Source organism: Eucyclogobius newberryi, unplaced genomic scaffold, assembly GCF_026437365.1.
Source record: "Eucyclogobius newberryi isolate DKJ021-1_F unplaced genomic scaffold, fEucNew1.0.hap1 SCAF_14, whole genome shotgun sequence".
Lineage (NCBI taxonomy): Eukaryota > Metazoa > Chordata > Actinopteri > Gobiiformes > Gobiidae > Eucyclogobius > Eucyclogobius newberryi.
The window spans coordinates 15,828,715-15,842,536 of NW_027315768.1; the positions used below are offsets into that span (position 1 = coordinate 15,828,715).

General features: G+C 38.7%; 1 protein-coding gene across 1 annotated transcript; it reads right to left on the reverse strand.

Moving 5' to 3' along the window:
• Nucleotides 1–898: 898 nt before the first annotated feature.
• lnpa (limb and neural patterns a) lies at nucleotides 899–8,311 on the reverse strand. The gene is made up of 13 exons (XM_072444481.1): nucleotides 8,238–8,311; nucleotides 7,525–7,593; nucleotides 6,945–6,986; nucleotides 6,208–6,395; nucleotides 6,074–6,132; nucleotides 5,954–5,994; nucleotides 5,279–5,362; nucleotides 5,153–5,204; nucleotides 4,842–5,060; nucleotides 3,727–3,832; nucleotides 2,265–2,335; nucleotides 1,835–1,990; nucleotides 899–1,743 (listed from the first exon to the last, which is right to left on the reverse strand). Exons 2-13 carry the CDS (start codon nucleotides 7,549–7,551, stop codon nucleotides 1,538–1,540), a joined length of 1,251 nt encoding a protein of 416 aa, XP_072300582.1. The 5' UTR covers nucleotides 7,552–7,593; nucleotides 8,238–8,311; the 3' UTR covers nucleotides 899–1,537.
• Nucleotides 8,312–13,822: the final 5,511 nt, after the last annotated feature.

Here is a 13,822-nt window from a genome sequence, read left to right on the forward strand (position 1 = left end):
TGAGTAAACAGTATTGCTTTATATTCTTTGTGTATGGTATAGGCAACACTAACGGATACAGACTATTGTCTCCAATCGTCATCTTGACTATACCAAAAATGGGAAGAACATTTTAAAATATGCCGGTACTTTTATTGAAGTTGGCAACGTGATGTTTTAACACAATTGTAAAACAGATTACTCTGGGATCTTGTGTGATAAATCTTATGATGATACAGCCTGAGCCAATGTGAACAGAACAACCTCCCAAAGGTATGAAGGCATCCAAACATTGTCCTATTGATGTCCCATTTTTTTCCCTGTTTGGCTCTTGTCAGAGGTCAGCCTCAAACAGCATGCGGTGGAATCAGGCGTTACTGTCGATGTCACATTGATGCATTACAAGGCCCAGGAGGTCATGTCTCTGTAAACATACATTATCAAAACCCATAGAAGATGTGGGTTTTTGACCCCCAATAGTTTAGGCCGTATCTACTGGGGGAGAGGGTCATGTGATGCCAGAGAGCAACTTTGTAGCTGCAATGACTTTCTTGTTGCAAATGAAGAGGGTCAAGCAATCAAGACTGGCCGGGCTCCGTGTCAGCACCATTATCTTACGCTGTCTAAAATGATCAATGAGCTAAAATAAAATGATCACAAGGTAAAATTGGCCTGCTAATGAAAATGGACTGTAGTAAATGTGCTGCATGGTGGAAACCTGCCTTTGGGAGGGGGGTCAAAGGACTGCAATATCCCAAATGTGTCATTTGAATTTAAGTGAACTATTAAGCCTTGTATTTGTTTTAGGGCAAAGCTAAATTTATGTCTTTTCTTTGCATTTCATTGAAGACACATTTATATAATATGTAAGAGAAAAATAGCCTCTGTAACATGGTGGAGACCAAGGTATTAGACAATCTTTAAAATATTTTCAACATTTTATTTATTCAAAGAAAAAAAAGGGAAAATATTCTGTCCCTTGAGATAACAGCATTTGTGTTTAAATCGCCATACTGGAAGCAGGGATAAAAGGCACGTAGGATAGGGAAACAGTACTGACATGAACGCCTCTTGACCACTTAATAAATACATACATTCCTATTGTACCAATGATGTGTAAACATGTTAGCACTGTGGTGCTATAGAGTAGCCCATTCAACACCACTGACGGCAACATTGAACATATAAATAAATAAAAACCTTACAATAGTCTGCTATTTCTTGTGAACTGAGAATACATTCATCCAAGATACAAATAAAACATGGCGAAAAACCAAGCCAATCCAGAGAGTTCATGCTACATAATATCAAACAACACATTAAATAGAACCCTTATTGCTTATTGGGAACTAGGCTTGAAAAGAAGGGCTAGTATGCAAATACAAGTGCTACAAGATTTATTGCTCAATTAATTTGTACTACATGAATAAAAATTCAGCTGAAATGAAAGAACGCGAAGAATGAGAATCGCATTCACTGCTGCCTTGTCATAAGTTTACTCCAGCTTATACAATTTATTTCATTATTTTGTATATTTCTAAAAGCAGAAGGCTTAACTCTATTCCACCTCCATGGCAGACACATCCTGCTCCGCGTCGGACTTCTCAGACTGCTCCTCTTGTGACTCGGGACCGTTCTGGACGTCTGAGGCAGAGGGGGGCTCAGTGGAAGAGGGGGGCTCTGTGGAAGAGGGGGGCTCTGTGGTGGGTGTCTCTGGCTCCTGTGGCTCGGCCTCATCAGACTCATCACCGAGTTTGCACTTCCCTAAGGTAACAATAGGAAATGCGATCAATGATCAATGACCACATCAAGTGACTGCTTTACATTCAGGTTTGTATCTAAAGTATGTTCTCACCTACAACAGACACCTCTTCATCTTCAACGGCCGCAGGAGGAGGCGACTGAGGAGAGGGAGACATCCTGTGCTCAGCTGGACTCTCGGGTAATCTAGGAGCCTGGGGACGCGTCTTCTTTGCAGGATTCAGAAAGTAACAATATGCACATCGGAAGGCTTGAAAAAACAAAAAATGACATCTGTTTACGTTGCTGTGTACTTTCTGTCAGACATAGATTAATAAACATGAATATGAGGCATTGACAAAAACGCCTGTGATGCACAAACACTTCAGATTGATGTGTAGTACTGGTTTGCATATTCAATCTCACAGGGGTCGACGGAGGCAGAGGCATTTAAGAGCCATATGATATACAACACTGCCAAATACGAGAGGGCAAACCAAGCCATAGTGTGTGATGGAGAATAACAAATATATTCTGTGTCTTACCAATATACTCAAATTCCTCTTTTAAAGCCATGCCATTGTGGGACAGGCACTGTTGACAGACAAGAGCGTATCTATAAAAGGAAAAGAACAAGTCATTAGAATAGAATAATAGTCTAAAAAAACATCACATGAACAGTTTGGATGTTAGAATATCTAGTTGTTTCCCAAATGTGGTACATTTTCCCGATGGAAACTAAACAAATATCAAATAACTAGTCTGTGTAATCCCTCATTCGTCCAGGAGTGTTCCATTGTAGAAAAAGATTCAGTTGTCATCTGGACTGTTTTTGAAAAACAAGACGTTTCAACTTTAAATCGTAAAGTCATTCTCCATGTTCTGATCTAGTCTGAGAAGTCTGATATTTATCCTACTCTGGGCTATATAAAGCTCGGATTATACTTCCTGCACAGGAGGGCAGTGGAGAAGATGTTGGCAGTATTTATAGTCTGTGTGCGGTTCATGTGATGTCGACAGTAGAAATCTGAGCTAGCTGCTAGGAAATCCTGCTCATTTCAAATGCGGAATCGTCTGCATAGTTAAATTTTTTTCTCTGACGCTGATGCAGAAAATCAGGTCCACGAGGGAGCGTGTTGCAAAAATTACGACGTTCCACCGCAAGTACCCTTGCGGACCTCACAGACTCATGAAGCATAGACCTACCGTAAGCCCTGCCCAGCGGGCAGAACCTCCTGATAATAGCCTGTCCTGTTTATTTGTTCTCTTGGATCAGAGTCAAAATGTCTGGTTTGTCCAGATGAAGCACTACGTTTAGATATAGGCAGGCTATAATATGATTTTTATTTATTAAAAGTAAAATTAGCCACACTTTTCATTCTGTGAATTTACTGTTTTATTTAGATTATTTCTCTGACTAGAGTGTCTCTGAACCTTTCCAGTCCGTGTGTCCTCATCCTGCTCCGCCTCCTTGTGTAACAGCAACAGTGACAGTCTCACCTCCTCAGATGATGTGTCTCTGTCTGTTCAAGTTATTTGCAGTAAACATGTCTAAACTGATCGTTTAGGAGGAAAACTACGGTAGTGAATGATGAAAGTCTAACTTTATCCTTTCTGGTTAATTTGCCTCCGAAAGACTGGATCAAAGTTTACAGTCTGTTCTGTTAGAATATAGCAGCCTCTGTCCACGAAGCTGTTGTTTTCTTCCTGGTTTTCTTCCCGTTTCTGAAGGGACGGCAGAGTTAACGGTAACGCTTTCATTACTGAGGCGCAACATCGGACTAATACCAATATTCAATGACGTGAATATCGGCTGATAAAGATACCGGCCCGATATATATCAGTGCACCCCGAGTTACTAGTTTCAATATTAACTGAAACTAAAAAGTAATTTATGTCAAACCCAATACCATTTGTTGTCAAAATTCACACTAAGATAATTGCGTGTTGTCAGTGAGATGTCTAATAAAGATGATTCAAGGTTGTTCCAAAGCAGGACATATGCACCTGTTTCCAGGACCATCTCCAACCAGATACTCAATGACTCTGTCCACAGCACCTCTTTCTCTGGGGAGCACAGGTCTGGCCAATGGCGGTCCAGGTGGATGCATGCCTGTAATAGACAACACACATTGCCATTAGACGGTCTGCAATTTTCCAAACACACACAATAAACTGAGCACTTACAGAGAAAACCTTGATTTATTGTGCAAACCACGATGAATTAAACTCCCTATTTACAAATGACTTGAAACTGGATCTCACTCGCAAAGCACGTCTGGAATTCCTGCTGTGTTGGTGAGTAGTAATTAATATAATCTAACATCAAGAGCAATCATAGGAAGATGACTGGTCATTTCTGTGAGACTTGGCAGAGTCTTGGCATCCTGCTGGTTATTAATTTACCAACATATGGAAACTCTGTGGTGACTCTTTGTATCAAATTGCTTTTCACTTTCAATTTTCAACAGAAGCGGGCGATAACATCAAGTCATGTAAACCATTTGTGAGGTGTTTTCAGTGCCAAAGGCAATTTCTCCAAGCATTAAAACACATTTAGTCAGATTCTAGCCCCATTGCCCAGAGAACAAACCCATGTCTGGCCAATTAATCATAGTTAATGTGATCTTACTTTGTGCACATCTTGCAGTTGGCATTCCACATTGCAATTATAGCCCGCCCCCTTCTCTGGGAAAGCATTCCCTTACAGTTTGATCAAATTTGCATCTCTACTGTAGCCTTCATAGTCCAGAAATTATGCAAAAGGTCTATATCTAATGCCATGAAATTTCACACAGACCCCTAGGCTTCGACTAGCCTATTGAAAAAATAGGCTGTGTTGCCCGACTGGCTGAACTATATAGAACTAAACAGATGCTTACTGCCAAATTACAGTTTTATTATAAAATGTAAATTATCTAAAAAGTCAGAGCTGCAAATATTGTTAATCAAATAGCTTGAATCTACATCCACACAATTATCACAATTACAACAGTAACATGTAACACCCTTCTGACAACAAGCTGCAGAGCCTTGAGCAACTGGGGACACAGAGGCAGAAGAGTAAATCACACCTTAATCGACCACATTATGATGTGGTCCCCCTGTGAGCAGGTACTCACCCACTCCTGGAACAGGTGTTCCTGGGGTCACAGGCCTCCTCATCAAGCTCTGCTGAGCAGCTATAGCCGACAGGACTCTCTCTGGGGGTCCACCTGGAGCAGAGTGGGAGGCTCGTCCAGAATGGGTGGGCCCAGAGGCAGGAGGAGGGCGGGCAGCTGCATTCCCAGGATTCACCATCACTGTGGGGGTCTTTGGCATGACACTGCGATGCCTGAGCTCTAATAGGGCAAACATTGCATTTTGTTTATTACTATGGTTGTTCAAGCAAACTTTATAGGACAGTTGTTACAATGACTACAGCTTAGATCACCTTGTCCTGGTGTTGGAGTCATCATGGGCCCAGCTGGGGAGGATTCTAGTTCCTTAATACAAACACAAATAGGTCATGAATTAACAACAACATCCTCTGTAAATTAAATTAAAATTCTGAACTTGCCATTTTTTTATTGGACTCTGGATCAAATCTTTCCAGGATCATTTTGGCAGTTTTGTATGTTTCAGTTTCCATTACTTCCTCCAGCTGAAAAACAGAAAAACCATGAGAGCTCAACCTCTTTATCATCAAGCATATATAATTTAACATTTCTTAACTTCTTCACAACCTTAATTTTATTCCCTAATCTACCTTTTAAATGGTCAATAGAGAAAAGTTGACAACAGCTATTCTACTTTAAGAAAAGGACCAAACATTCAACAAATGTTTACGTATGATACGAAGAATAATTACATTCACTACTTCGATAATGGAGAGTGTGAAAATCCATCAGCTCTAATTATTCTAAGTTATTAGAGTTGACAGATGATGACAAGCAATTTCTCAGATTTATTCCTTTCTAGTTCTAAATGCCATTAATTAAAGTGACATTATAGGAGTAGATAAGACTGTGCAAATGGTGGTATAGATTCTGGTTTGAACAAGTATTTTGCTACTTAACACTGGATAGATTAAATAAGGCAGTACAGAGTCCACATTGATACTTCATTATGTATGAATTTACAAAAGAAGAGACCTCTCAATTCATGAGCGTACAGAGAATGATTATTAAAAGATTGACAGACAAAAATACAATTACCGTACTGGCATTAGACAAATACAAAAAATACAACTTACAATTTTCCTTTTCTGCCCCTTAAGATCCTCCAACTTTTCATCTAAAAACAAACAACAAAGCGAGTTACAAAAGAGTAGTGCAAATGTACCCATCAGATATTTTAACAAAAGCTTCCTTACTATTTCTTTCTGTTCTTCGAGAAAACATGAATACAAGACATTTTCTAAGTAACCAGATTCTAAAGCAAAGGGAAAAAACATGTTACGCATACAATGGCATAATAGTGATCACCACACTGTAGCAGCATACTTACAAAAGAGGAAATAACAAAAAAGGAAGAGACAATATGAGCCGACCTATCATCTGTTCAGGTAGGTACCAGAAATACACTACAAGACAAGTTAACAGGTAAAGTATTGAAGAGTACAGCAGGAGGCGACCAACCCATATTTTCAGCTGACGTTGATTTTTTGCACTGTATTCGTCAAGAGTCTGGATTTCCTGTGGAGAAAATTATAATTTTTATGGACTAAGTACAAAAATTGCTTCAAGATCAGCTATATTTTTTTTTTTACTAAACTATCTTTTGTCACTGCAGTGCAATTATTTTTAAAAACAAATAACTTGAACTGCGTGGTCAACAAGCTCGTCATTGCGGCTTAAAATAGCCGGGAAACAGAAAGGGTCGAGCTGCTTGTTTCTATGGTTCACATGTGTGTCTGTCACTCCAAACAAACTCGACTGAATACTCTATATAAGCAAGCATGCGGGACAGAAAATATGGAAACATAATTACTACAGTCACTTTTAATACAAATTGCACTGAGCACACTTATATTTTTTGTCCATGTGCAAAAAGAATCAAACACCTGCTTTAATGTATATAGCCTTTTGCTTGACCGGGATTCAAAATATCTCTAGCTTAGCAGCAAAGAGAACAGTAAAGCCCCAGCCCAACAGGGCGATGATTTCACATGACATCTACTCGTGACCAAAGGAAAATTGTTTGCCGTTTATTCTGAATTTCTTAGTAAGTAATGATCATATTACCTTTTCAATTCCTTCCAGAACCTCTACAGTGGACTTTTTTGTCTAAAGGGAAACAAATCAACATGTCAGAGACTTATTTAACAAATAAAAGACAGAGCTTAGTGGAGATATAACATACTCAGAGACATTAACACATACATATACATATACATATACACATATATATATATACATATACATATACATATATATATATATATATATATATATATATATATATATATATATATATATATATATATATATATATATATATATATATATATACACACATATATATATATATACACATATATATATACACATATATATATATACACACATATATATATACACACATATATATATACACACATATATATATACACACATATATATATATACATATATATATATATATATACATATATATACATACATATACATACATATATATATATATACATATATATACATACATATACATACATATATATATATATATATATATATATATATATATATATACATACACATATACATACATACATACATACATACATACATATAAACACTGTGAGAATATAGTGGTATTTCATACCCTCCACCGGGATAAAACGCCCCCCATGATGTGGAGTGTGTTTTTCTCACGGCTTCACTCTGAACTCGGCTGAAAATACAAAAGTCAGTTACACAGTAGCTAGAAGATCCTTAGTTGTTTTGTACAGAAATAAACACTATCGTCTTCACACTAGCCTCCAGACTAGGCCCGCATACGAATTTTAATCTTGTTAGATGTAACTTTAACCCATGATCCAGGAGTTGTAGCTGGGGGCTACATTTCTCAGTGACTCAGCCCTCTGTGCAGCCCCCAGCTGCAGAGTTTAAATCATTAACTTCAAACGCGAATTGTATTCCAATGTGATCTTTGCTGCGCCTCGTTAATGATAGATAAAATGCATTATGATTGCAATGGGTAACGTCTTAAAGTTATCGATGCTAGCAAAGTTAGCAAACTTCTGTTTTGGTCAAAGCGAGCAGTGCCCAGTTCAATTATACAATTTGGTTGTATTAGTACACATTTGAGAAATGGTAACCACCTCTTGTTTGCACAAATGCTTTCTGTTATAATATCCATTAACCATTAGCATTAGCACTGGATGTCTGGCGAGCTACGTTTAATAGCTAGCTAACCTAGTTAGCCTGAAATGCTAGCGTCACAATAACTTGTGCATCATTTTATGCTATTAAAATGAATAATGCTATAAACAGCGTTGCTACTTCCTGGCATATGTGTAAAGACAACAGCATTACCTTCAAAGTGCGTGTTTGTAGTTCTCAGAGTCACTCATGTGTGGTACATGCCGAACACAGAGGTGTGTGGGACAAGATGGGGGAGTGGACTGCACACTAAAAGAGCTGCGTGGCTTTTGGGGATCTGCCTCATGGTTCACTTATGTATCATCGCAGTTTAACTGTGGCTCGTTTAGGATTGCATAAAGTAATAGCTTCAATCTGCAGTTATTGTTAAAAACATCAACTGAGAGTTCAGTTCTTTAAAAAAAAAAAAAACATGGCTTTAGGGCCAAAAATAATAATAATAATAATAACATGGCTTTAGGGGCAACAAGACTTACTATAGTATTGGCTATAATATTGGAGTAATGTGAGTATAGTATACTTTATAATATTGGAGTAATGTGAGTAGAATATACTTTATAATATTGGAGTAATGTGAGTATAGTATACTTTATAATATTGGAGTAATGTGAGTGTAGTATACTTTATAATATTGGAGTAATGTGAGTAGAGTATACTTTATAATATTGGAGTAATGTGAGTGTAGTATACTTTATAATATTGGAGTAATGTGAGTATAGTATACTTTATAATATTGGAGTAATGTGAGTAGAGTATACTTTATAATATTGGAGTAATGTGAGTGTAGTATACTTTATAATATTGGAGTAATGTGAGTAGAGTATACTTTATAATATTGGAGTAATGTGAGTGTAGTATACTTTATAATATTGGAGTAATGTGAGTAGAGTATACTTTATAATATTGGAGTAATGTGAGTGTAGTATACTTTATAATATTGGAGTAATGTGAGTGTAGTATACTTTATAATATTGGAGTAATGTGAGTAGAGTATACTTTATAATATTGGAGTAATGTGAGTAGAGTATACTTTATAATATTGGAGTAATGTGAGTAGAGTATACTTTATAATATTGGAGTAATGTGAGTATAGTATACTTTATAATATTGGAGTAATGTGAGTGTAGTATACTTTATAATATTGGAGTAATGTGAGTGTAGTATACTTTATAATATTGGAGTAATGTGAGTATAGTATACTTTATAATATTGGAGTAATGTGAGTAGAGTATACTTTACTTGAGCTGGTGTGATCTCTCAGTCGCCCAGTCTGACTTGTCCTACCAGTTCTGGGTTTGGCTTATGTTGCCTAAATGCAGTAGGCTTTGTCATAATCTAGATGTGAACTGGATAGAATTGTATTTGTTTTTTAAATAAATACAAAAAGTTATGTCTTTGGATTGAATAATGGCACCAGTTTCCAAAGCTTTTGTGAAGTAATTTAACTTTTGTTTTGTTTGTGTTGACAGGGAAGGTTTACACTAGCTTTTGGCTACAACCTTTTTGTTTCACGTGGATAGACCCAGTAATTACAGATATATTAACCATAAACCAGGTCAACAAATCTGCAATCTGACACTTACAGCTAATTCTATCAGAGAATTCTGACATGTATCTAGTTCAATTTAAAACAATTGGGATTATAGAATACCGGAAGATAGACAACTAGAGTGGTTATCTGCAAACAACAACAAAAACACATTTTATCCCATTTTGGCTTATTAGAAATAAAACCAACACGTTTCTGCCAACACGACCTTCATCGGGGACAAACAGGTCTGTAAGGTGTATCCCCCACTTAAAACAAGAGACTAGTTATAATTTAAAAAATGCATAACTATAATATAAGTTGTACAATACAAATGTTACATACACATGCAATCAAATAACCTGAAATAATGGCACTAAATGAGTCATCAAAGAGAGATATCCCTGATATGGGACCAGCTACCTATACTCACAACATAAACACACATACCACAGACACAGATATAGCTGTAAGAAACAGCAAATGGGACATATATACACAGATACCCCTGAAGGAATGGGGCAAAATTTGTGTTGTCATTCAAGGTCATTCAAGGTCATTCGAGGAATATTGTTGTGTTCAGTGTATTGATGTTAGTATGGCCTGTCATTTGGATATGTATAACCATGGTATATTGTGGCTCTTTATTACTCATGGCCTGTTTATGTTCTGATTATCTGTCCTTAAGCTTCCTCTCAGTTTTTCCAATATACTAGAGATTTTTTTATTTTCATGTTTTGTTGTTGTCTTACTTTTTACGAGATTTTACCCTTCGGACTACTACTGTAGTATCTTCAAGTCGAAAAGTAACCCTCTCCAACAATAACCTATTTGAATGTTTCTGTTATTAGGATTTTTCTTAGGAAAATAAAATACTATGTAATCAATTGATACTTAGCAGTGACATCCTACTGTGAGGAAATGGCATGCATTTATATTTAAATGGAGGTTAGTTCCACCATTACCATGGTGACAGGATGCCCACACTCGCGAACACAGCCAAAGCTTTTAGATCTAAAAAAAATACAAAAACAAAAAAATGTTCTTGAGCAAATTTTTAGGGGCCTGTGATCAATACATGCATCTGTGGACCTGTTTTGGTGTTTGATATCAAAAGTTGTGTGTCCAACTGCAAAAGCATCTCCATGCAAGCTGGGACATTGCCACGTCCCTTTGAACATTGTTTAATCTGTTTTTCACTGTCGCCTCTCGAGGAAACTGCTGTTGTGATTTTGGGCATTAGAATAAAATTGAATAAATTGAATTGAATTGAAATTGAATCCAAACCCCTATCACTATATCACGTGAAAGATCTATCTATCTAAAGAGAATAATGGCTCATTCCCCTTTGGAGTATCACAAACAGGAATCTGAAAACTATCAATACAATACACACTTCATGTGCTAGAATTTATGATCAATGGTCTATGTAACGCTATGGGAGATTTACTGTTTTAGAAAGAAAAATTTAAAATAACATTAAAAAGTGTTGAACAATCATTATGGCCTTTCAAATAACAAAAAATGTGCTTTTTGAGTTGAATGGTCTAATGGCACCACTTTCTTATTTTTATTTATTTTCTGACAGAGAAGACTATGAAATTATTCTTACCATGTCACCATGGGTTCTCTATGGGTACTCAGGCTTCCTCCCACCATCCAATTGTTACCCTGCGACTCGCTGGCCCCTGTCCAGGATATATTCCGCCTAAGGCCCAAAGTCATTCCAGTCACTTGTGACCACTAACGGGAGCATCCATCCATTTCTTCTGTTTCATCCAGGGCCGAGTTGCAGAGGCAATCGGAGCAGGGAGGCATCCTCCAGCTCCTCCAGGGGGATCCCAGGCCAGCCTAGAGACAGTCAATCCAGTGTGTCCTGGGTCTTCCCCTCCACCCTGTGAGACATGCAGGTGACACCTCCCCAGGGAGGCGTCCAGGAGGCATCTGGAACAGCTCACCTGAGCTCAGCTGGCTCTTCTCGACGTAGAGACGCAGCGGCTCTACTCCAAGCTTTTACCATATGACTGAGCTTCTCATCCAATCTCTAAGGAAGCGCCCAGCCACCTTATGGAGGAACAATAGCTTGTATCTGCGACCTTGTCTTTTCGGTCATTACCCAAAGCTCATGACCATAGGGGAAAGTAGGAACTTAGATTGACCGGCAAATCGAGAGCTTTGTCTTTTGACTCAGCTGCTTCTTCACCACAACAGTTCAATGCAGCCACCGCATAACTGCAAACGCTGCATTGATCTGCCTGCCAATCTCATGCTCCATCCTTCCCTCACTCAGTCGTGAACAAGACCCCAAGATACTTGAACTCTATTTGAGGCAAGGACTCTCCACCCACCTGGAGAGTACAAGCCACCTTTTTCCAGTCTAGAAGAATGGCCTCAGATTTGGAGGGGCTGCTTTTCATCCCAGCCACTTCACACTCTGCTGTAAACCGTCCTAGTGCATGTTGCATGTCCTGATTTGATTCAACCATCAGGACAATATCATCTGCAAACAGCAGAAATCATGTGGTCCCAAAATCAAAGACCCTCCAACTTCTGACGGCGCCTAGAATTTCTGTCCATACAAACAGGGGACAAAGGGCAGCCCTGATGGATCAAACATGCACTGAAAACAGATCTGACTTACTGCCACCAATGTGAACACAGCTGCTGCCCAAAGGACACCACAAAGGACACGGTAAAAAGCCTTCTCCAGATCCAATAATCACATGTGGACAGGTTGGGCAAACTCCCGTGCACCCAGTCCCGGGTTCCACGGCCGGCACAAAAAAACACCTCCTGAATCCGTGGTTTGACTATCGATCGGATTCTCCTATCCAGTACACCAGTTCAGAAGTACTGTCTCTGACTGCCATGCAATGTTGCAGAGCCGTGTCAGCCAAGACAGTCCAACAACATCCATAGACTTTAGATACTCAGAATGGATCTCATCCATCCATGGAGCCTTGCCACCGAGCCTTGCCAACAATCTCAGTGGCATCAGCTTGGGTGATGGACGAGTCCTGCCTCTGCTTCCTCTGCTGAATATGTGATGTTGGGATTGAGGAGATACTCAAAGTATTTCTTCCACCATTCGATGACATCTCAGTCAATTGATCTCCACCTGCACTGTAAACAATGTCGGTAAAGCACTGCTTCCCACTCATAAGGTGCCAAATTTGCCAGAATTTCTTTAAGGTCAGCCAACAGTTTTTCTGCATGGCCTCTCCGAACTCCTCTTAGTCCCATGTTTTTGCCTCTGCGACCGCATGATCTGCAGTACGCTTGACCTCCGATACCTGTCAACTGCCTCAGGAGTTCTTTATGTCTCATCAAGTGGCTCATTTCCCGCCAGCAAAGTGACATGCCAAAAGCGCTAGAGACTGTGTACGTTACTTTAGTCGCCTAGGTACCTGCCCTGGAAGGTGGGTCAATGGGTCTTTCAGGCTGGGCCCGGCCGGGTCCCATGGACAAAGACTTGACCACCAGACGCTCGCCAGCGAGCACCCACCCCTGGCCAGGCTCCAGGGTGGAGCTCCTTTAACATCTTTCTGAGCAACTTAATGGACCTGGATTTAGTACTCATCATGAGGACCTAATCCCTAACAAATAATTATAAATCACAATGTGTGGCAGAGTGGATAGAGTTCTCACTTTCCAATAAGGTGTTTATGGGTTCAATTTCAGGGCCATCACATGTCTGCCATCGTCCAAAAACATGCATGTGTAAGATAAATTGGCAACTCTAAATTGCCTATGGCCCAAAGTCACTGAGATAGGCTCCAGTCCCCCTAACGGTACAAGTGGTAGAAAAATAATTAATGAATGTATTCCTTTATTAACCCACTTTTGGGTGTTTTTTTCTAAAACAATAAATCTTCCATAGAGTTACAGGCCCTTGCCCATCAACTGAGATTATGACTGATTATGATCAAATTTTAGAACGTGAACGCGACCTAGGGATTGTTTGGGTCCAACTGTTTTGAGTTCCATAAATACAAACTGCAGAAGTAGAAATTTGTCTGAACTTTGTTATGAATTAAACACATATCAGAGACAGAAACGTTTTTACACTAAATAATATCGGGGTAACCTATATTATTTACTGTAAAACAGATAAACTGTAAAAAAAGAAAAAGAAAAAAAGGGATAATCATCTCTGGATGTAAAGCATTTAACCCTTTTATAAAGCCCTTCTGCAGGTTCAAATCACCCA